At 42.5% G+C, this 24,286-nt stretch overlaps 3 protein-coding genes across 3 annotated transcripts; 2 read left to right on the plus strand and 1 right to left on the minus strand.

The window, feature by feature from the left end:
- Positions 1-1,011: 1,011 nt before the first annotated feature.
- Positions 1,012-3,720, minus strand: LOC4327895 (uncharacterized). Its single transcript, XM_015765421.3, has 4 exons — positions 3,367-3,720; positions 3,182-3,292; positions 2,153-2,221; positions 1,012-1,405 (listed from the first exon to the last, which is right to left on the minus strand). Exons 1-4 carry the CDS (start codon positions 3,622-3,624, stop codon positions 1,355-1,357), a joined length of 489 nt encoding a protein of 162 aa, XP_015620907.1. The 5' UTR covers positions 3,625-3,720; the 3' UTR covers positions 1,012-1,354.
- Positions 3,721-6,576: 2,856 nt separating this feature from the next.
- Positions 6,577-9,122, plus strand: LOC4327896 (uncharacterized). Its single transcript, XM_015761747.2, has 2 exons — positions 6,577-7,981; positions 8,740-9,122. Exons 1-2 carry the CDS (start codon positions 6,607-6,609, stop codon positions 8,778-8,780), a joined length of 1,416 nt encoding a protein of 471 aa, XP_015617233.1. The 5' UTR covers positions 6,577-6,606; the 3' UTR covers positions 8,781-9,122.
- A 5,704-nt stretch (positions 9,123-14,826) lies between these two features.
- LOC4327897 (conserved oligomeric Golgi complex subunit 1) lies at positions 14,827-23,817 on the plus strand. The gene is made up of 6 exons (XM_015764444.3): positions 14,827-17,115; positions 17,704-17,898; positions 18,582-18,886; positions 19,027-19,212; positions 19,500-19,677; positions 23,068-23,817. The coding sequence occupies exons 1-6, from the start codon at positions 14,914-14,916 to the stop codon at positions 23,209-23,211; spliced, it is 3,210 nt and encodes a 1,069-aa protein (XP_015619930.2). The 5' UTR covers positions 14,827-14,913; the 3' UTR covers positions 23,212-23,817.
- The last annotated feature ends 469 nt before the right edge of the window (positions 23,818-24,286 follow it).

Raw genomic sequence — 24,286 nt, forward strand, 5'->3', positions numbered from 1 at the left:
TCCACGCTCCATCGGTGGCCCCACCCACTGACTGCCCTGCCCCTTCCTGCGCTGCAACTCTGCAAGTGGCTAGAGCCGCCACATGCATATGCGGCAGACCCCCCCCCCCCCCCCCATACGGGGTAGAACAGTAAAACAGACTCGGACGTTTCGAGCGCTTCCATCCACGACGAGGACGCAAGATTGCGGCCTTGTGGCCATTGCGGCTATGGTCCTGTGGAGTATGGGACCATGCCGCATTGACGCCGGCGTGCGCAGAAGCCACCGTTTCTTGCAAGGGATGGACCATATATCCGCATAGACAAATCGTCCAGGACTGCAATAGTGGCCAGTGGCACGCCGGCCATTACCACGCTATGCGAATGACATGCATGCGCGCGCCCGAGCTAGCTCACTGCTCTTGCTCTTGCTTGAGTTTGGACGAGCGGGGACTACTGACTGAAGCCCTCCTCCCTCCCTCCTGTACACACGCCCTCTCCGTGTTGCAATGCAAGGCCGAATCGCCGTGCGTGAAGTGTCTCGTCGCGCGTGGTGGCGGCTTCAGGCACCGGGACGGGCGAGCGGTTTTGCCGTGCGCTCCAGGAAGAGAGGAGCCTCTCTCATTGACACCGTTGTGTGGTGTGGGCGACCAGGCGTGCGGCGTGCCCATGAGTCCTTGATGGAGACTCCACTGTTTCGTTAAGCAATCGAGAATCCACGCTTGGCGGCTTGGCATCTTGCAGATGTCGCGATCCGAAATCTCGCATACGGATGATAGAGCTCCAATCGGAGGAGCGCGCTCTATCAATAGAATCCTCACGGTGACAACAGTAATCGCCAATCCGGACCAGGCAATGAACAGCACGCTTCACCATACGTGAGTACCCCGAAACACAGGTTATACAAATACAGTACTTTACGGGTTAACAAATAGTAGTATAAATGAGGGCCTGGGGCGCGCACAAGAAATTTTGATGAGAATTCACCATCAGATATTCGCATGTGGCCTGCAGCCGAGAATAACCCAATACAGAAACAAAAAGAATGGTATTTTGTATGATTTTTTTTCTTCGTTTTCCTTGCAACTCAGCATTATATTCTCAAGTCACAACCGTTACATGAATACAATAAACGCATAACACGTAGACTAACTCGGTGGAGGCAGCCCTGGATCCATACATAGTAGTACTAGCTAATCGTTACTGTGTTCTCGGCGCTATATCTTGTTCCATCAAGTGATGCGACTCAAGATAAGCAAGAATGTGGTTTCTCTCCATGGGCTCTTCAAGTTTTGTACCTTTCTGGTCCTGTAACTTCAGCAAGAGCCGTGGATACAGCATTGGCTAGTAATGGAGGGAACTAATCAGCCATGCGCCTACTTATTTGACATAGATGAGTCCATAACGCTGCATGACTTGTCCATGAACTGCACAAGGAATGTACGATATAGTAACTACACCATAAAAATCATGTCTGTTCTAAACAAACTAGGCGTGATAAGTTATCATTCTAATGGAGCAGTAGAAGGTAATTATAAACTAATGCCAATGTAGTCCTAAACAGATCTTAGGAGACAAAACCATATTTTACATTTGCATTTCGACTAGCAGATAGTTGTACAAAAATGTTATGTATCTGCTCTGGCAATTATGGTTCAGGAGACCACCATTTAGTTTGTAGGAAATGACAACAGACCACTACTGAAAGAAAGAAAGAAAGAAAGAAGTGAACATATATGTGGTGTTATTAACCATGATCACTAGAAAGCATGAAGAACGTTCTATCATGACTTTATTTGGGTCTATTGCCTTCAACCTGCCATTGAAATGTTAGGAATCCCAGGGCATACATGGGTGGACTCTTCTGGTCACAATATACAGGTCATTGGAAGCAAGTGCATGTTACCCAGCAGCACTAATGTTGAAAGTGAAAAAAGGCAACAGGCTTGGATGACTTTAAGAGTGTCTACAGGAAGTCCTACGGATAGGATAGCAAACACAACGCCTATCTTTCTCCGGGACATTGTAATTTCCAAACAGGTCTTAAGGATGGCTAAAGACTGATTAAGTATTACTAGCACACAAGGCTTGAGTTGGTTTCAAGTACTTTATACTTCAAACCAATCGTGCAGCTGCAACAGAACAACAGATGGAAAGCCTCAAGCTTGCATTACCTTTTTCATGGAATGTAGTTCCCGTCCAAATGGCTCCAGGAACTTCATCTCTATATCAAGGGGCCAAACCTACATAGAAATGACAAAAAGGATAAATTTAAGACTGAAAAATTTGGGTGTTTCACAGTTCACAATATTTCATACTAGCCATGTTAATTGGCTGGGGTTTTCATTCACTTCAGTTGACAATTTGTGATATCATTTACTATTGTAGTAATTCAATCTAGTGGTGCTGTGTCCAAATAGTGAGCATGCAAAGACCGCAACGCATACATGCACAGAAATCAATTACTGCAAGTAAATACAGAGATTGAAAAGACATGATTTATTGAAGTACTCAAACACCATAATGTGCAAGGTACATAATTTATTCTCAAGCTTTTAAGCAATTCATGATATTCTACTTAAACAAAGGAAAAAGTTTTGAGCTATATTATGCCTAGCAATGGCAAACTTTCATAATGAATACCACGAGAGCACGAAATGAATAGTACCACAGCATCAGAGTAGCCTCAAAGGCTCAACCTTAACCTAGTATCCCTTGTATTTCCTATTTTTTGACAAAAGATAAAGCTGAAACACTATTGGACAACACGAAAAATATAATACAAATCATTGCTGCGCAATTGCGTAACTGTTTAATCGACTATCCCTAATCCCATGGATAAAATTTTGTTTTCTGTAATTTGTATGACTACGAAATTGACAAAACCAACCCACTAAACCTGGCAATTAACAAGCATAGCCCAATGAATATTTAATGATCAAGAAAAGCTCAAACCAATCACAGGCACCGCGCACCGAATTACCAACCATAAAGCATAATTGAGCGAGCCTCAGGCACCAAGCACCGAATTACCAACCATAACAAAACTATCCAACCAAGATACATGATTAACCCAAAATCAGGCATACATCCCCTCACAAGTAACATCTAATAACGTTCAATTTAACTAAGGGCTATATCGATCACATGTGCGTAACGATTGGATTGCAAAAATACACTGCGATCGAGAGATCGGTTCGTACCTTGAGGCCCAGCAGCCGCAGCGGCGCCTGCTGCCCGGGCACGATGCACTCCGGCCCGGCCGCCTCCACCATAGCCTCCATGGCCAACCCCTCCCCTATCGGATCCGGATGCTGCAGAGCAAGCCCAGAATTAGAATTACCCCCTTCCCCCACCAACCAAACCGAACCGAGAAAAGGGAACGCACCTTCATGACGGCGAGGGCGTAGGCGGAATAATCGTCCTGCGCGACGCGGAGGACGGGGGCGTGGTGGATGCGCGGGACGGGGCGGATCCCCGCGGCGCCGGTCGCCGCGGCCCGCCACGGCGCGTCGTCCCCGGCGAGGTGAGGCCGCTTGGCGGCCGCGGCGGCCGGCGACACGGACGACGCCGGGGCGGTGGTCGAGGCCGCCGGCAGCGCGGCCGGGGAGGACGCGGCGGCGGTGGTGGTGGTGAGCGACGCCATCGTTCGTCGAGGATTGCTCGCCCGGAGGAGAGGATAAGGGGGTGTGGAGGAGGCAGCTCCGTTTGCGTGTTGGGCTCGCGTGTGGGGAGGCGAGACGAGGGACGGGAGGCCGCGGGGCGAGGGATCTTTTATTCGGGGGGTTTGGGTTGGGTCGGGTTGGGTCTCGCCGCGTCGGTTCGGTTCGAGTCCGAGCCGACGCGACGAGACGCGGGGCGTGCGCGCGTGGTTGGTTGGTTCTGGGAAGGGGGGAGAGAGAGAGATGGCGTGGCGCGGCGGGTGGGGTGGGGTGGGGTTCGGTGGCGTGGCGATGGGCTGTTTGGGGTGGCTGACGTGTGGGGCCGGGGGATGCGACGCACGTTTTAGTTGAAGAGTTCGAAGTTGGCTTTGCGTGTCCGAGTTAACCAATGGGATGTCAAGACGGCTATGGGACTGTTTAGTGGATGAAATAAAAATTTTTAAATGTCACATCATACGTTTGACCGGATGTTGGTAGGGGTTTCAGATACGAATGAAAAAACTAATTTCATAATTCGTCTGGAAACGCAGGATGAATCTTTCGAGCCTAATTAAACCATCATTAGCACATACGGGTTATTGTAGCAATTATGGCTAATCCTGGACTAATTAGACTCAAAAGATTCGTCTCGTGATTTACATACAAATTGAGCAATTAATTTTTCTTTTTATTTATATTTAATGCTTTATATATGTGTTAAATATTCGATGTGATGTTTTTACAAAAAGTTTATGGGAACTAAATAAGGCATATGTTTCTTAATCCAGAAAGGTGAGCCGAGGGTGGTTGAGGCTGCTTGTATTTGATCTGAAAGGGGGAAATATGGGTTTTACTAGCAGTTGTCAATTCCCGTAGAAAAGTTAAGATAGCCACTTGTTTATCTCTATTTTACGAGCTCAGACATTCTCTTTTTAGCATTTTATTATACAATGATTTAATTTGCTTGATTTCATGATTCACCGTACTATTGTCTTATTTAATTAAAAATCACGTGGACGGGTTGTATAGTGCTATTGATGAATAATAGGGTGAGGGGACACGGTGTAAATTCGGTGCTCATGTGGGGGTTTAATTTTTTTCCTCTAATAACCTTGATTTCCTATAAATTTAAAATTAATCATTTTTAATGGAAGTTGCTTTTGACTTATTAGCTTGTTTCCGGTAATTATAACAAATGGTAAAAAAAACAATGGCATGGCAAAAGATCATATTAAATTTGTTTCCACCCCCGAACATTATAAAACTATCGTAGCCTTTTGTTTTATAGGCATACCTGATGTTGAAGTTAGGAACTAATCTCTCGCGCACGCAAGAACGGAACGACTCATTAGCGTATGATTAATTAAATATTATCTATTTTTAAAAAATATTAATATATATTTTTTTAAAACAACTTTCTTGTAGGATTTTTTTTTTAAAAAAAGTATCATTTAGTAGTGTGGGATGCATACGTATGAAAAAAAATGAGGTGGGTTGGGAACCTCAAGCAAAGAACTCAGCCTATAGGACCAATGAACTTGACCTACCAAGCATTTTCTATCCTATGCATACCAACTACTATATAAACTTTTCTCAAAAAAAAAAAGAACCCTTGTATAGAAAATAGACGATATAACGGCAATTGATCTTTATTTTCTCTGACCGGGAGTAATATTCAATCACTGGAAGGTTACAGACTTGCAATCATACTATGCGGCAAACATTGCCATGCAAACTATTGGACTTGTTTAGTTAACATTGCCATATACGGGTCTTGTTTAGTTGTTTGGTAGGCCATGTTTGAAACATTTTTTTTGCGCAGATTATTGAGATGGATTGTCCACTTCATTAACATGATAAATTTATATTTTATTTAGAAATGAAACTCACAAATGGTTTAGAATAAGTGGTCTAAACAAGATAAAATATTTTTAATAAAACATATTTTTAGAAGTATAAAGCAAATAATCCATGGTAATAAAAAAAGTAAATAAGACACATGGCCATTTCATAATTTATTCCCACTTGACAAGGCCGGCATCGCTTGGTTGATTAGATCTCAAACTGCGCTCATAAGTATCACGTAGGATGAAGATCATGTCAAACACCTCCACGTAGTCGCCACGTTCAGAACCACCGGGAGAAAAATTGTACATGTTTTAATAGTTGGAAAGTCAACATATCTTATATCGTGGTTAAACGAGATGAATAAGATTCGGCTACTAGTTAGGCACTCAAAGTAAACTTATTCCTATTGTGTGAGCTATAACAATGTTGTGGTTTTAGCCCATGTGAAGACTCGAGACCACATGTAGTAGCGTCTTTGTTGTACGTGCTGTTGATGGTAACCGCACACGAGTGACGTGGAGAAAAATGTCCTTCGTGAACCCTAGACTCTTGTCCCCAAAAGTTAAATTGGATCTGATTGATTTGTTTAAGGAAACCACCGGCCCATGAAGGTCCAGCCCGGTTACCCACTAATTAGGTCCGTCACTAAATATGAAAAGCACTCATGGCTATGCCTATATATTGAGGGGAGGAGGTGCTATTGTATTGCACAAGTTAATGAATAAATAAGAAGAGTCTTACCTCTACATCTTTGTGTCTCCAATTCTGGTAGAATTATGCAATCTCTCTTAGACTAACTTGGTAGAGGAGGGGTTGCACAATAATTTAGTTCTCCTATGTCCTTGTTTAGTTGCTAATTTTTTCCTAAAAGGTCACATCAAATCTTTGGACATATGCATGGAGCATTAAATATAGATAAAAAAACTAATTGCATAGTTTGCATAGAAATCAGAATTAGTGTTAATGATGAATAGCTAAATATTATAGAAACCTATAAGTGTTAATGATGAATAAATTAGGTTTAATAAATTCGTCTCGTGGTTTTCAGATGAGTTATAAAATTAGTTTTTTTTAAGTCAAAAACCCCGTCCCACATTCGGTTCCTCCCTGCGATTGGATCTGTTATCCTTCGCTTGTCCATGGACATGGCTGCCCCGACTGTTCCCTACAGGACCACGGCTCCTCCCCTTCCAGAGTCCGACGGCCATGAAGACGGCTCATCAGGGGGCATGGTCCTCCTCGACAGGTGGTGCCTCATCGCTGACCTGCCCAACGCCAGCACCGGCGTGGGCACCACGAGCACCGGCTTGCGCATCCAGGCGACCTTCCACCCCGCCCGCCCGCCGCTTCTCTCCCGCTTCTGCGTCCACTGCCCCGGCCTCGACTTCCGCCGCGTGGTGCCTAAGATCATCGCCTCCGACGCCGATCTCGTCCTCCTCTGCGTCCCCGTCAACCCCGACAGCATCGCCAACGCACGAGGTTTGGACTACTTTGTCTACAGGCCGCGCGCCCATCGGCTAGATCTGCTCCCGAACCCGCACCCCGTGTACCTCCACGACTCTATGACTGCCCTCCTCAGCCGCCAAGACGGCGCCTGGTATGCAGTCGCCGCCCTGGGTCTTGGCCCCCCGGTGTACAAAGGCGGTGCGCCCGTTAGCTGGGATTTCTACCTCCACCTCTACAGATCCACCTCCAGTTCCAAAGGTTGGACCTCCAAGCGGTTATCGGTGACCGAGTTCATCAGAGACAAGTTTATCCCTATACCTGCCTCTGTCGACAGGCTGTACCACGAGACAGGGAAGACCATCACGGTCGGCGGCGAGGGTGGCACCGTCGCCTGGGTGGACCTCTGGCGTGGCATCTTCCTCTGCGACGTGCTCGATGAGTTCCCTGCGCTCCGGGACATCCCTCTGCCGTGCCCAGCGAGGAGCAACAGGGATCTCTTCCTGATACAATATGACCCCAGCTATTTCCGGGATGTGACCATCAGCCGAAACAGAGACTCTATCAAGTATATTGAGATGGAAATGTGGTCACCAAAAGAGCCGATGAATACCACCAGCACTCCTGTTTCTTATGTGGATTGCGTGCTCAATAACACAAGGAAATCCCAGGTAATCCGTGACGACTGGAAGGCCACAACATGGAGCATGCCAATGCCGGTGATTGGTTCTTCGTGCGAGCACTGGCACCGTGACTGTGAGGTTGGTGTTAAAGACATCACCTTGGGTGCCAGCAACCCATGTCGTTCTAACTTGAGCTTCAGCGAGATCGTGGAAATGTTCAAGGAACTTCCAATGGTAAACCCCACCATAAGCATGGATGATGATGTTGTTTTCTTGCTTTCTAGAACCAGTCCCAGTCCCATGGACAAGTTGCATTTGGTGTTTGCTATTGATGTGAGGAAGAGGACGCTGCAAGGATTAACCAAGCTTGATGTCCAGCCGCAGAACTCCGTTTGCATGGTCACCTTATGCACCAGTGAGATTTGCAGGTATCTGAGGAATATTACAGGTAACTTCTCTACACTGGCAATTCATCACCTTGTGTTTTTACATGTGACCATATGTATGAATGCAATGCTTGCCATTTTTAAGATCTAGGGAATTATTGTTTTTGTACCTTTCTTGTTTCGGTAGGGTCTAGAGCTAAATTCAGGAGGCATGCCTTGTCGCCTTGATGACAGTGTGATGCATGGAAGACTATTGATATCAGTTGTTTTGTACATTGTTGTCAAAGTTATATATCAGTTAATTAAACAAATCATGGCAATTCAATAGAAATAAGTTTGTGAATTGTGTTGAGCTGAATCTGTGTTTGTGCGCAACCCATCCTTTAAAATGACAGCAAAACTATTATGGTACTATTAGATAATTCCACAGCTTAGTTTTCTTTTATTGTGGTGGAATTCTGTCAAGTTGGTAGTGAACAGTACTTTCAAAACAAATGCTCGTTGATTGAGTGAATTGCAAGCTTGGCTCAACATTTTAGTGGCAGAAGATACGCAGCCAAGAAATTGTGTTCAGCGTGTTCTTGCCATAAGCGGCATTTTATGGTACATGATATTGGGGTTTTGCGTTTATGATAGAAAAAGTCCGTCTGGATTTTAACTTCAATAATAATATATTCGACGAAAGCAACCTGGATACTAGTAATTGTTTCTTGCTTTAAACGCCTGTCTTTCTTTGTGCTAGTTACTGACAATCATGACTTGTTCTTGTTGATTGAAAAATGCAATTATTGCTGTTTCTTGTTGATTTTCTTTGGTGCAGTCACAGGCGAAGCACTTAATGAACTGGAAATTAGCTCTTAAATTGGCCAGGACAAAGAAGCGTGTCAGATGATGCAACTTGAGCTTGTTGATTTATGAAAATTGGCCGTGTTTAGTTTCACGCCCAATTTTTTTTATACGGACACACATTTGAAATATTAAACGTAGTCTAATAATAAAACAAATTACATAATCATCCGCCTATAAAATGCGAGACGAATCTATTAAGTCTAATTAATCCGTCATTAGCAAATGTTTACTGTAGCACCACATTGTCAAATCATGGCATAATTAGGCTCAAAAGATTCGTCTCGCAATTTACATGTAAACTGTGCAATTGTTTTTTTTTTCGTCCACATTTAATGCTCTGTGCATGTGTCCAAATATTTGATGTGACGGAATTTTTGAAAGTTTAAAAGTAAGTAAGTGTTTGGTTGCAAGGATGGGATGGGATGGGATGAACCCACTTTTAGAGGTGTTTTGTTGAGAGGTGAGTGGGATGGGATGGTCCCTGGAGAGGAATATTCCTCTTAGATCCGTGACGAGATGGTCCGCCGAAATCGGCCGGACCAATCCATCCCACTTCGACGGACAGAACGGCGTCAACTCCCGCAGCCTCCCGCTCGGCTCTGCCGCGGCGCCGCCACGGCCGCTCGTCCCTCATCCGCCTGCTCCCTCCCCCAGCGCCGCTCCGTCCTCCTCCGCGCGACTGCCGCCGCTCATCCGCGACCGCCGCCGCCTCGTTCGTGTCCGACCTCCGCCTCCGCGACCGGCCGCCGCCGCTCCTTTGCACCTCGCCTCGCCTCCGGGACCGGCCGCCGCTCGTCCGCGCCTCGCCTCGCCTCCGAGACCGGCCTCCGCTCGCCCACGCCTCGCCTCGCCGCCTCGTCCGTGTCCGACCTCCGCCTCCGCAACCAACCGCCGCCGCTCGTCCGCGTTCGCCTCGTCTCCGCGACCGCCGCCGCTCGTCCACGCCCGCCGCCACCTTCGCGACCGTCGCCGCTCGTCCGCGACCCGCCTCCGCCTCTCCTCCGCTCGCGCCAACGAGCTCCTCAACTTGCGCCGACGAGCTCCTTCGTCCCCAATCTCACCAGCAGCCTGGAAGCTAGCCGCTGGGAGCAGACGGCCCTAACGTCCGTGAAAAATTGTCCATCCCATCCCACCTCAATCCCTTCTACCAAACAAAAAACTATAACCATCCCATACCACAAACCAAACACACAATTGGAACCATCCCATCCCAAAAAACTGGGATGGGTCTAGCCCATCCCACTTGGTCCCAAACCAAACACACCCTAACTAAACACGGCCATTGTGTAAAACAATTATCTGGAGGGTGTAGCTTGCAACATGCGGACATACGTACTTTATTTATGATTGAACTTGTGTGCCTATATCTCAGCTAGTAGAGCTGTTGAGTGGTCAAAGTGTTGAGGCTGCTTGTATTTGATCTGAAAGGGGAAATATGGGTTTTACTAGTACTAGTTGTCAATTCCCGCAGAAAAGTTAAGATAGGGTGTGTTTAGATCTAGGGTAAAATTTTTTGCCGTGTCACATCAGATATATGGACACACATTTGAAATATTAAACGTAGTCTAATAAAAAAACTAATTACATAATCCATCAGTAAACCAGAAGACGAATTTATTAAGCCTAATTAATCCGTCATTAGCAAATGTTTATTGTAGCACCACATTGTCAAATCATGAAACAATTAGGCTTAAAAAATTTGTCTCGCAAATTAGTCACAAACCGTGCAATTAGTTATTTTTTATCCTATATTTAATACTTCATACAGGTGTTCAAACGTTCAATGTGATGAGGTGTAAAATTTTAGGATGGGATCTAAACACCCCCATAGGCCTTGTTTAAATCAGTGTTGTGGAAAACGGTGTTAATGGCCGTTAATACGTCCGATAATACGAATACGGAGATCAGACCGTCACATCACGTCGATGCGGTCATAATTAGTCGGTAACGAACGCATAAATCCGATCATTACCGATTAAATCGTCCATCTCCGTCTAATCAACCGTATAATCGTCGGCGTGATGATGGTTGTTAGCTGTGCCCTTTACTACTACTGACTACAAGCTCTTCCGAAATTTTCACAAGGCAACAAGATGTAAAATGACAAGGAACTGACTTCCTCTAAAGTTTGAACATGGGTTCCTTGATTTTGATGATAATCACGTTATTGGAGTTTGTATTTGATGAAGCTCTTCGAGGTAACCGATACATATGTTATTTGGGACCTTGATTACGGTCATCTATGCTATGTAACATTCTCTTGATTATCATTTCAAGCATTATGAACAAAACCCATTACTACGTGAGAATTGAGATATACAGTAACAGCTATCCATTATGAACTTATTTAAATGTCATACATGGTTATTCTATTTAAGGATATATAGAAGGAATATATTTAGTTATATGCATTTGTTTATCAAAAAGGGAAAACTATTATCAACTATGTACATATATTTTCAAAACGTTATATTTCCGCCAAATTCCGATTAATCGTTTGGCGGTACCCTCTCCGTCCGATATCCGTATACCGTCTTCCACAACACTGGTTTAAATCCCACCCCAAATTTTTTCACCCTGTCATATGGAACGTTTGAACACCTGCATGAAGTATTAAATATAGGCTAAAAAATAACTAATTGCACATATTACGACTAATTTGCGAGACAAATCTTCTAAGCTTAATTGCTCCATGATTTGACAAATATGGTGCTACAGCAAACATTCGCTAATGACGGATTAATTAGGCTTAATAAATTCGTCTCATAGTTTACATGCGGATTCTATAATTTGTTTTGTTATTAGACAACGTTTGATACTTCAAATGTGTATCCGTATATCTAATGTGACATGCCAAAACTTTATACCCTGGATCTAAGCACCCCATAGTAGGGTTGAAACTGGTTCGGATAGTTTCCGTCCGCCCGGACCTTTTTTCGGATTCGGACAGTTTCGGTCGGAACTATCCGGAAATTCTCGGATTCGGAAACGAATTCGGATTTTTTTTCTCGGAAACGAAAACGAATACGGTAAGGGTACTATCCGTCGGAATCGGAAAACGGTCGGAAACTATCCGTATTTTTTTTCGGATATCCGCACACATTGAGCAAATTTTAGAAAAAATAAGTGTATATATATATATAAATAACTTTTTCATACGAAATCAGATGAAGACAAACTTTATATCAACATTGTAGAGCTCGATGAGATCTACAACTTTCTTATTGACTATTTTATTATTTGAGGTCATTTAAGGGTCTAAATATTCATTATAATATACCATATTAATTTTTACAAAATCTCAGATCTACAATTCAAACGACATCTGATGGAGATGTGTTCCATATCAAAGTTATAGAGCTCAACGGGATCTACTACTTTGTAGTTTATAACATTTGTATTTGAAAGCATTTAAAGTATAAAACAAATATTACAAGTTTCGAAGATGTGAAGTAAAATAAATAACATCTCCAATTTATAAAGGGTAAATAAGTTATATATCTAGTAAAAGGTCTTGGGGAATAGAAAATGATAATCATATTTGCATATGGATCTCTTAGAGGAATAGCCATGAAAATCGATTTTCACATACGGGTGTGAGACCGTCTACAAAATTGACGATATAAATGTTGGAGATGTTGAACTAAAATAATAAGAGATATCTCTTCCTTGATCAAGAAACTCAATTTGAGGGGTTTTTTATATACCGGTAAATATTCGTTACCGTATTCGTTCCGTCTCATATTCGCTCCGTATCTATATTCGATAATATTCGATTTCATTTCCGTATCCGAGTTTTCGATTCCGATTCTGATTCCGAAAAAAAATATGAAAACGAATATGATAAAGCTAGTTTCCGTCCGTTTCCGATCCGTTTTCATGCCTACCCCATAGTCACTTGTTTATCTCTATTTTACAAGCTCAGACATTCCCTTTTTAGCATTTTATTATACTATGATTTGATTTGCTTGATTTCATGATTCATCGTACTATTGTCTTATTTAATTAAAAATCATGTACTCCCTTTGTCCATGAAAAACCAACCTAATACTGGATGTGACATATCCTAATACAATGAATCTAGACATACCTCTGTCCAGATTCGTTGTACTAGAATATGTCATATCCAGTACTAGATTCGTTTTTTTCGAGACGAAGGGAGTAGACAGATTCTATACTGCTTTGGGATATGTATGCGTGAAAAAGAATGAGGTGAGTTAGGAACCTCAAGGAAAGAACTCAGCCTAAAGGACCAATGATATTTGACCTACCAAGCATTTCCTATCCTATGCATACCAACTGCTATATGGGTGTGTTCGGTGGTGGGTGTTGGGAACCCATCACACACACGGAAAACGGAGCGATCTATTAGTGCCTAATTATTTAAATATTAGCTTTTTTAAAAAAAATTGTATATATATGATTTTTTTAAGCAACTTTCGTATATAATATTTTTGAAAAAAAACACACCGTTTACTAATTTGAAAAGCGTGCGTGCGGAAAACGAAAGGGAGGAGTTGGGAACTCCTGTATCAAACACAGCATATAAACTTTTCTAAAAAAAAAAAGAACTACTGTATAGACAATAGACGATATAACGGCAATTGATCTTTATTTTGTCTGACCAGGAGTAATATTCGTTCAATGCAAGGTTACAGACTTGCAATCATACTATGCGGCAAACATTGCCATGCAAACTATTGGACTTGTTTAGTTAACATTGCCATATACGGGTCTTGTTTAGTTGTTTGGTGGGCCATGTTTGAAACAATTTTTTGCGCAGATTATTCAGATGGATTGTCCACTTCATTAACACGAAACATTTATATTTTATTTAGAAATGAAACTCACAAATAGATTAGAATAAGTGGTCTAAACAAATACACTATATAAAATATTTTTAATAAAGCATATTTTTATTAGAAGTATAAAGCAAATAACCTGTGATAATAAAAAAAAGTAAATAAGACACATGGCCATTTCATATTTTATCCCCACTTGACAAGGCCGGCATCGTTTGGTTGATTAGACCTCAGACTGGGCCCAATAAGAGTTTTGACCTGGGCTTAGTCAGAAGTGAATCAGGCTTTTTTCTGGTTAGGACATGCTTTGTCTATTTGTCACCCCCCATGCATGAGTCAAGGCTGTCAAGCACAACTGCCTAATGCAAGTATTGCATGGATACCATGTACTACTACTTCTTCTACCACTGAGTATGTAGATAATGATCATGCAGAGGTATCACTTAACAATGAAGGTGCTTAAGTCTTAAGTTGTCAACCAAAGTGACTTAAACTATCAACATTACAAGAATATTTCAAATAGACCTATGGACTACTATGCATCAAGCATTCACAACAGTCTAACTATGTACCTCCATCCTAAAAAATAAACAAATATAATATGGGACGTGATACATCTTGTTCTAGATTTGTTTAATTTAAGCCAAGAAAATATGGACATTTAGCAACTTTGCTAACGCCGTGTTTAGTTCCAAAATATTTCTTCAAACTTCAAACTTCTTCATCACATAAAAACTTTCATACATACATAAACTTTTAACTTTTCCGTTACATCGTTCTAATTTCAATCAAACTTCCAATTTTAACGTTAAGGGGGTGTTTGGTTGATTGCTTCACTTTGCCATGCCACACTTCAGTCATGCCACAGTTTCTAGGCGTGTGTTTGTTTTAATGCCACAATTGTGTCATGCCACACTTTCCTACCCTTAGGTCCCACATGTCATATTCAGATAACTAGAGCTAACATTGCCACACTTGTGATTAACTATTTCTTGGCCATACTTTTGCCACATGCCACAACTTACCTAAGCTTAGTTATGATAAGCTTACGCATCAACCAAACAACCCCTAAATACAACCTAAACCCACGGGCCACAACTCGCAACAATTATCTCACAAGATCACTCCCAGAACCCGGTGTACTGTTTGTCGGGTCTCTGACTTACTGGGCCCACCCTCTGACGACCCCTCGGTCCACCTGCACCCACCGCTCTCAGTCACCTCCTCTACCCAACTCAAACGAACGTGCATCTCCTAGTACACACAGTCTCCTCCCTACCTCCTCCTCAATCCCGATCGCTTCCTTCCTGGATCTCGCCGCGAGCTCCAAGGTCTAGGCGGCGATGCCTGCCGCGGCAGTCTCCGGCGGCGGCGCGGCCGACGCCGAGGAGCTGTTCCGCACGAGACGCATCCCGGAGATCCGCGCGGCGGAGGGCGCCACGCGCCGCGAGATCTCCGCCAAGGAGGAGGAGCTCCGCCAGCTCGTCGGCCGCAGCTACCGCGACCTCCTCGACTCCGCGGACTCGATACTCCTCATCAAGCAGTCCTCCGACGCCGTCTCCGGCAACCTCTCCCGCATCTCCGACTCCCTCGCGTCGCTCGCGCCGCCCCCCGAGGCTCCCCCCGCCGCATCGCCCTCCCCGTCCGGCGGGCGGGTCCGGCTCTACGCGTCGGCGGCGCGCGCCAAGTACCTCGTCGACACCCCCGAGCACATCTGGGGGCGGCTCGACGAGGGCCTGCTCCTGGAGGCCGCGGGGCGGTACGTGCGGGCGCAGGTGGTGCACGGCGTGCTCTCCCGCGACGCCGCGGCGGCCGCGCGGTTCCCGCTGCTCGCGCACCAGGCGCAGCTGGTGGAGGCGTTCCGGCCCCAGATCGCGCAGCGCGCTCGCGAGCGCCTCGCCGACCGCCGCCTCTCCGTCGCCGCCCACGCCGACGCGCTCGCGGCCGCTGCCTCAATCGACGCACCGTCGCTCACCCCGACCCAGGCACTCCAACTCTTCCTCTCCTCCCGCCGCGCCTGGATCTCCCAAGCCCTAACCACCCTTGCCTCCGATCTGACCTCCTACTCCTCCGTGCTGTGCGATGTCGCCAAGATCGTGCGTGTCACGCTGGGCCATGTCGGGCAGTTGTTTGTGCTTGCGCTCAATGATTTGCCACTGTTTTTCAAGACGGTGCTCGATTTGCCGCCCCCTTCACAGCTGTTCGGTGGCATTCCAGACCCTGTGGAAGAGACACGGTTGTGGAAAGAACACTGGGATCAACTTGAGGCCACCATGGTGCTACTTGAGCCAGATGCTGTTGCAAGGACTTGTACAGATTGGCTGAAGGGATGCTGTGATGAGATTTTTGGTGTGATTGCTGGAGGGCAAAGACTAGTTGATGCCATTGAGAGTGGGGAAGGGCTTGGATCAGTGCAAAGACTTGTGCGGGAGGCATTAGATGGGAGGGAAGGACTGGAAGGGACTCTGGAGCAATGGCTGAAGAGTGTGTTTGGATCAGAGATTGAATCACCATGGGATCAGATCCGTGGCCTCATCTTGAAGGAAGGGAAGGACATTTTTGAGGATTGGATGGAAGAAGCCTTTGTGCAACGGATGAAAGACATTGTGCACTTGGAATTCGGCAGCTTGGATGATAGTGTAAATATTAAGAAATCAATTGATGGTATTGGTGCCAATGCTGATCCAAAGGATGCCGGTGATTTCATGGTGTATTTGCGGAAAGTTTCAACTGGAGGTGGTGTCTGGTTCTCTGAGTCTAAGATCAAGAAAGGTGGAATTTTGGCACATTTGAAACCGATTGCTGATGAAAATGATTTCCACAGCTGCCTTACCTCATATTTTGGGCCAGAAGTTAGTCGCATCAGGAATGCAATTGACAGCAAATGCAAGACTATCCTTGAGGATCTGTTAAGTTTTGTGGACTCGCACAATTCTGCTCCCAGATTGAAGGAGCTGGTGCCATACCTCCAAGAGAAATGCTATAAGACCATCTCTGGGATACTGAATGGATTGGAAGCTGAGCTTGGAAAATTGTCTGCTTCCTTGAGAACCAAAAAAGGGGAGAGCAATATGCTTGCAGCATCTGTTATCGTGGAGAGATCTCTCTTCATTGGCCGCCTCATGTTTGCATTGAGATACCACTCGAGTCATGTACCCTTGATCCTAGGATCCCCAAGGCAGTGGGTAAAGGAGGCTGGTGGTGCAGCATTTATGAGATTATCGTCGCCCTCACCAAGACATTCAAGAGCATCGTTTGATACAGCGATGCCTTTTACCCCCAGGAGGCACACACAGTCAAGCCCAAGGAGTCCTGGAAGGCAATTTTCTGACAACCCCAGAAGACAAACTATTGCTGCTGCTGCTTCCCTATTTGGTGCTGATGATAGCTCCAATCCCAGACTTGATGAACTAAACAAGACCTTACAGGCACTCTGCATTGCAGCCCATGGATTGTGGATAGCATGGTTGTCCACTGAATTATCACAGCTTCTCTCATATGACCTCAACAAAGATGATTCATTGTCCTTATCAACCCCTTTACGGGTACGCTCCATGTCCCTCTTATCTTTCCAATTGTTATCTTTCCAACCCCTTTACGGGTAAAAGGCATTCTAAGTATATTTCTTACTGCTGTTTCTGATTCTGTCCATGTTATTCATACTATCAATCGGGGATGCTTTTGTTTGCTAGGTAACAAAGACATCTGCTATATACAGCAATATTAGTAACATAATGATGAAATCTGTAATAATTTTGGATCATGTTGGACATGACTGAGCAGCTAGAAGACATTTCTCTTTTATTAAGTGCCCTTATGATTTACAAAGAACTTGTTGAATAAAATCGTGGGCCTGTAGAGTTTGTTTTTGCCTATTGGAATGCCAATTTTGAAGTTATCTATTATAGGATATTCGATAGAGCTATACTTACTGGCTCACCTTTTCTAGGGTTGACCAAGCAGCTAACCCCAAGTTTTGATTCTAGTTTTTGTGCTTCGATTTTTGTCTATATTCAAATATTAAATTCTGACTATGTGTTTCAACGTTGATTTCTAGTCCTATCATGCTATTTTAATGCCAAAATAAACATGGCATGCTGATTGTCATAGACATGATATATGTGCCTTGTCAGGGATGGGAAGTCACAGTCATCAAACAAGAGGAATCCACTGAGGGCCCCTTGGAGATGCAAATAGCACTTCCATCAATGCCTTCACTGTACATTATATCCTTTCTTTATCAAGCATGTTTGGAGATTCATAAAATTGGAGGGCACATCCTGGACAAATCTATATTGCAAAACTTTGCATGGGACTTGTTACAGAAGGTAATGTTCTTTCATGACAACCTTTTCTTCTTTGAGGGGGTGACGAGAAGTAATTGTGGTGCATGTTATAGGCTAAAACATTGGCCTGGAACTTCTAGCAAAGAATGGAAGAACCAAAGAATGTTTTATCATGCTATCTGCATGAAACACAACTAGCTATAGTTCACTTTCATGTGTTTTTGCCTTTGTATAAATTTGACCATACCGTAATGATGATCAACAATAGATACTACGAGGGAACCATTTGTTTATGTTATATGTGCAATAGTTGCTATTGGCAAAATGTAATGACTGTTCTACAATTCATTACTACTATGATTGATAGTAATTATAGAGTTATAAGTTAATCAAGCTTTTCAGCTTTTGTTGTTTTTCTTATAATCAAGCATTGATTAAGCTGGGCACTATAGTCTTCAGTTTACCTGCACACGCCTACAAAAATTAATACCGTGCCCTAATAATATAATGTCATGGACCTTATTAACCTGAATGCCTCGCCCTTCCAACTGTCATCAATATTTCAATTTTGAGAACCTCCGAGGAACTAGCTGTTGTATGTGTTGCTTTATTAACAATTATCTGTTTTGTCTACCTGCATTGATGAAGATTAGGAGAAAATGTTCAGTGTATGATTTAAAAGCCAATATAATCACTGAACCTAACAGCTACTTAAATTCGTGCAGGTTATTGATATCTATGAAAGCTTTTTGGTATCAATCGAGTCTGGTAAATCTCTGGTTTCAGAAAAGGGGGTTCTGCAAATACTGCTCGATTTGCGCTTCATTGGCGATGTTCTGTCAGGAGGCAAAAGTTCTTCCACCAAAACTACTGAAACACAGAGAACACATGACTCTTCGCCAAGCGCCATTGCTAAGACTTCCTTCAGGAGAAAACAGTCACAATTGCAGGCAGATTCAGCTACCATAGAGCCTATAAACAAGCTGATCAATAAGTTCTCACAGAGATTGGATCCGATAGACTGGGCTACGTAAGCACTATCCTCTGTTTTACTTTGTTATACATATCACCACATAATTCAATAGCTGAATGCATGATCAATAGTCTTTATAGACAAAAACCCATGCTCCATATTTGTCCATGATGAAGCATTTGCTTATTTTGAAACAGGTACGAACCTTATCTGTGGGAGAATGAGAAGCAATCTTACAAGCGCTATGTTGTTCTTTTCGGCTTCTTGGTTCAACTGAATCACATGTATACTGGAACTGTGCAAAAGTTACCGACTAAATCAAATACAGATTCAAACATTATGAGGTGCTCCCAAGTCCCAAGATTCAAATACCTACCGATCAGGTAAATAATTCTTCAGACTGAGTACACATACATTTTATCGTCGTATAATGCATATTTCTGTAATTAATCCATTAAGGTCATTAGTTTTAGACAGCTATAGTGTTTAAATTCATGCTTAAAATACTTGATGAGATGATATTATTGGACAGCCATATGTGATGTTTTTTAGCCTGGTGTGAAAGTTGATTTTCAAAGAAACCTTTGTAAGTAGCGTTGGCTGGTTCTGATGAAAAATTACACTAGTTTGTAGATCTAATAGGTCTCATGTTCATATGTTTCACTTGTAGTGCCCCAGCTCTATCATCAAGAGCACACAAATCATCATTACAGTCAACATCCGATGATTCCACATCTAGAAGCCCTTGGAAATCATATTCAAATGGAGAAAGATCTACGGCATCAGAATTTGATGATAATGTTAGCCTTGGAGGTGCTGCTCCATTGCTCAAGTCATTTGTTACCCAGGTGAGTAACCTACTGCATATTTTTAGTTTACTAGTAATAGTGCACGTGCAAGGCACATTCTTGCAAGGGCATGTTCATACATACACTGAGTTCAGAAACATGGCAAGGGTATGTCCAACACTAAATTCAGATGCATTCCATATCCACGTTCAGACAATAATATGGATCTTACCTGGCAATCCAAGCCGGTTAAGTATGAACTTATATAATATGAATTCAGTATGAACTTGCAGATATCCAATCCTAACCATGAATGGTAATAGGAGTATATTGTTTACACAAATTGCAATGACCATGGTCAGACACTAAACTCAGGAAAACCTCTGCATCCTTTGGTGAATTTGTGAAGTTATAATACTTGAGCTACAAGAATCCATAACATTAATCAGCTCACAGCATTATTAAAACATTGAACATCATTTAGATGCTTGTCCAAGTTCAGATTCTGAATTCAGATACTCCTACACCACAAGGGCAAGCCAGAAACTAATGTGCCAAATGCTCAGACAATAATATAGGAAATGTTCAAACACTAATCTGGCAAATGTTCAGACATCTATGGTTCACACATATTGCAAGGACAAGTTAAGACACCATACATAACATGTATACCAGGTTTGAGATCTCCTTTGTATAAAAAAAATAGTACTTGTCATCAGCACGGCAGAAAAGCATAACATAATTTCTTTTGATTTTTGGACCACACAACATGAGATATGTTTGGCTATTTTTTGCTCCCAGGAAATTTGTACAGAAATTATAAACATTTGGCAGTCAACCAGCAACAAAACCAAAATAAAAAAATTACAATTCTAAAGGCTGTCAGGAATTATTAACTCGGTACCTTACCAATAACTCACAAGGAAAATATGCATGTTTATGTTCTGAATAGAAACAGTACATTACATTACACAGGTTTGCACATAATGCAAGACCAAATTCTATTTTCAGTAAGTTGTCAACCAAGTTCTTACGCAATGCGAGCCCAAGTTCAAGCCATGTAAAACTAAATTCAAATCAAATACAAAAGTTGTATGCCACACAACAACCGTAGAGCCTCATTTTGGTTAGAGCAACAGCAAACATGGCTAGGTAGATCTTCAGATAGCAGGCAAGATGAACTTGATACAGTAATTGGTTCAGTGGCAGACATGGTCTTTTGTTGGAGCAACAGCATAGTTGGGTATGACAGTAGTAAATTATAACAATAATTATTTTTTTAAAAAAGACATGTATTTCTGATAAGTATGATCTAGCAGAGGGAACGATCAATGTACTTATTTAGAATGCAAAGTTCATATGGTTCAGATATGGTCATTGTCACTTTTTATTACATGTAGCATATATTGCAAATCTAAATATGGTTATGTACTTGTCAGTGGAAAAATAGAACAGAGAGTTCACGCAATCTGTAAATATGTAGACATTACCAATTTACCATTACATTATTTCCAGACTGTAGTTGAAGTCTCTAAGACCATGCAAAAATCTGAGATACAATCCAATGGGCAAATCTTAGATTTTTAAAAAGGAAATTGAACAAAGCACATTATCCATGTTCAAACTATTGAATAAATCATGTGTGTGAAATCTGTACAGCAACAATTTAGACTTTTTTTATACATATAAAGGCAAATATTCTGTAGGAACTTAGCAGTAGATTATAAGGAAAATGACTTATAACCCTTTGAATTGAGATTGGGCAGAGGGAACCATCAGCATACACAAGTAAAATGTGAATTTCAGATAATTCATAAATAGTCAATAGTACTGTGGTGTGCATGTGGCAAACCAGAACATTCAGGTAGATAATTTTGGGATGTTATAGGTGTACAAACATATGGATGCCAAATATTATTATGACAGAAAAATATGCTTAAGTAATGGCGTCCTCCAAACCTGCAATTGTGATTAACTTGCTCCACTTACGTCATGTGCATCACCTTACCAATGCCATATCCAAACCTGCAATCACGATTAACTTGTTCCACTGTAGTCATGTGTGTCACATTGCCTAATTCCATCCTCCAAACCTGTGGTCGGTGCAAAGAAGGAAAAGGAACGCCTATTAGCAGCTTGTAAGAATGGCTAGGATAATCCCAGATCAATTCCAACATAAAAAAAACATGTGCTGAAATTCTAGAACATCATGGAATGCATTTTGGTCGTGTGCCCCTGGGCAGAGGTTGGGGATCTAGCACATCTTGTGCTTCAGAATAAAATACCTTCTGTATCTAAAAAAAGTTCATCTCTTTGGAGAATATATTTGTCCTTGGATCAACCCATACCAAAATTCGAAGATTTTAATTTAGACAGTTACACTGTGAGGCAAGTGAGGAGAAAATCACCAAAATACTATCAATTCACCAGTGGCTCTGCAGCTACCAGCTGGGAGCATTTAACCCTTGGTAATTAAAAGGTAAACACTCAAATTCCTAGACAAGAAAAATGGATATCCTATTCATAATCAGATCTGTTCCATTCCTTTACCCTTGCATACACTAAGTTGAGTATATCTAATAGGTTTATACTATGCAAATATATGCCTTTACCCTTGTTTGACCAGTGACCAGTAATCATAGTAAAAAATAGTAAAAACTAAAAGTAAAGAAATAATCCCGCATATATGGATGTCCTTTTTTGTTGTGCCTATGGAGTACATGAAATTAGGATATATATCAACCAAAGGTCGATCAATGTTAAATAAAAGAACAAAATCTCCTTGACCCTCCTCATAGAGAATCTTAAAGCCAAAAGCCATCTGATAAGGCCCTTGCCTATTTCTCTTCCAATATATTCATTCCATCTCCAGCATATCTGCATAAGCTTGTATAGGCAATGTACTGTCAATTATGGCAGGTTTTTAGCATGCCTAGTACCAAAATCAAATGGTGGATTGCAGTATCACATTAAATCAGAAATTCACATTTACTTTTTTTAGATTACTGAAACAAAATATAGACCTTTCATGTGGATATTTCTAAATATGGATTCTATATATTAATTCTTGATTGGCTGAACATCTTTTTTTTTTTGGCATAAGCATGGTATTGGTAGGAAGTACTCAAAAGTTTACTTCAATTTAACACAGAAAAAATAAGACTTTACTTCATTTTAACACAGAAAAAATAACTATGGACTGAATATAGGTGGTTCCATGTCTTGATTAGTATCACTTATCACTACTGCATAACATTTGTTTCAAGTCAACCAAATCCTTATCGGTTATCTAGAAGTTTGATTTTTGTTATAGTCTTTCATTGAGCAGGTGGCACTGAAAACATATATACTCTATTTGTTTCTTTATAGTCCTTCATTGAGCAGCTTTGTGATGCGTTTTTTTCCCTAATTCAGTAGCAATGCTCAGCTCCATGTTGCATCATTTATCAGGTTGGGAGCAAATTTGGGGAGAACACTTCAAGATGGGGGTCCATAATCTCTGATGGGCAGGTTGGCAAACTCAGCGACATTCTTCCTGGACCAGCAGCTGGGTTCTTCTCATCTTTCACATCTGGGGCTCGATATGATCCATAGTCACTGTTTAATCCTTGATCTTCACCCCATCCTATATGTTAATACAAATTGACATGCGTGAATGGCTAAACTGTCGAGGGACAACATGATCTGCGCCATTGGATATCTGTTGCTTACAGAAGTATGCCACAGCTGGGAACCTGGGACTGCATAACTTGGCTCGACCTACAGCGCCCCTTAACATTTTACGTGATTGATCTTCAATGGTGAAGCTCAATTGGCGACTCGCTAGTTCTGCCTATGTACACTACAGATATGGAAGTTGTCGCGATTTGGAGATTAAGGTGCAGTTTTGGTGTGCTTCATGATTGCAGTTTTACAGGGTATATAGGGGAAGCAAGTGCAACTTACTACTGATGTTAGTACGCTCTTTGTGGGGGCTCGATCAAGTTGTGGATAGGCCACATGTATTCGTGCAAAAGAATTTTGGAGTCCATTCATTCTTTTTCTTAATTTCTCTTTTTTTTTTTTGGCTCGGAGGTTTGGAAGATGTTTTAGATTTGAACAGTCCTGAACCGCAGCGATCATGGCTTTCAAAGCTTGAGGGTAAATTCACACATCTGTACACTTGAAAATATCAATAAAGCGTGTATCTTTTCCCTTAAACCACAGATGTTTAGCGTTCCATTTTCTGTGCCTGTCTACATGGTAACCCCAAACTTCTTTCTGTACATCACACGGTTACTGATTCTGTGTACTGTACCTAATTGAACTAAAAGGCAGAAGGATCATGCTAATACGGTACGTAGGACCATGAAGAAAAATGCAGTGCAGCCAGCGTCAGAAATGAAGTGTGCTCAGCATCATTGCGTTGATATGGTGGCTGAGATGTTCATGTTACAAAACCTTTTTTGAGGAGGATGAGATGTTACTCGTAATAATAAGTGCGCGATGGTCTCGCCTGACATGGGCCGTTGTCAAGGACGGCGAAGTCTTTGGATCGGAAAGAGTTTGCCCTTTACCTGGTGTGTGCGGTGATCCATGGACCATGGCACACAATGATAGCGAACCGCGAACCACTCGCCCCAACTGTTTCGAAAACGAGCGAATACCCACGTTTGAGTCACTACCGGTT

The sequence above is a fragment of the Oryza sativa genome, chromosome 1 (genome assembly GCF_034140825.1).
Source record: "Oryza sativa Japonica Group chromosome 1, ASM3414082v1".
In the NCBI taxonomy this organism is placed as follows: Eukaryota; Viridiplantae; Streptophyta; class Magnoliopsida; order Poales; family Poaceae; genus Oryza; species Oryza sativa.

Bases quoted from the DNA above. Each gene is read 5' to 3' on its own strand.
- LOC4327895 (XM_015765421.3), bottom strand. From the start codon at position 3,624: ATGGCGTCGCTCACCACCACCACCGCCGCCGCGTCCTCCCCGGCCGCG. The intron at 3,293-3,366 runs GTGCGTTCCCTT...CTTGCTCTGCAG, and splicing joins ACGCCCTCGCCGTCATGAAG to CATCCGGATCCGATAGGGGA. The intron at 2,222-3,181 runs GTACGAACCGAT...ATTTCTATGTAG, and splicing joins TGCGGCTGCTGGGCCTCAAG to GTTTGGCCCCTTGATATAGA.
- LOC4327896 (XM_015761747.2), top strand. From the start codon at position 6,607: ATGGACATGGCTGCCCCGACTGTTCCCTACAGGACCACGGCTCCTCCC. The intron at 7,982-8,739 runs GTAACTTCTCTA...TCTTTGGTGCAG, and splicing joins GTATCTGAGGAATATTACAG to TCACAGGCGAAGCACTTAAT.
- LOC4327897 (XM_015764444.3), top strand. From the start codon at position 14,914: ATGCCTGCCGCGGCAGTCTCCGGCGGCGGCGCGGCCGACGCCGAGGAG. The intron at 17,116-17,703 runs GTACGCTCCATG...GTGCCTTGTCAG, and splicing joins CCTTATCAACCCCTTTACGG to GGATGGGAAGTCACAGTCAT. The intron at 18,887-19,026 runs GTAAGCACTATC...ATTTTGAAACAG, and splicing joins GATCCGATAGACTGGGCTAC to GTACGAACCTTATCTGTGGG.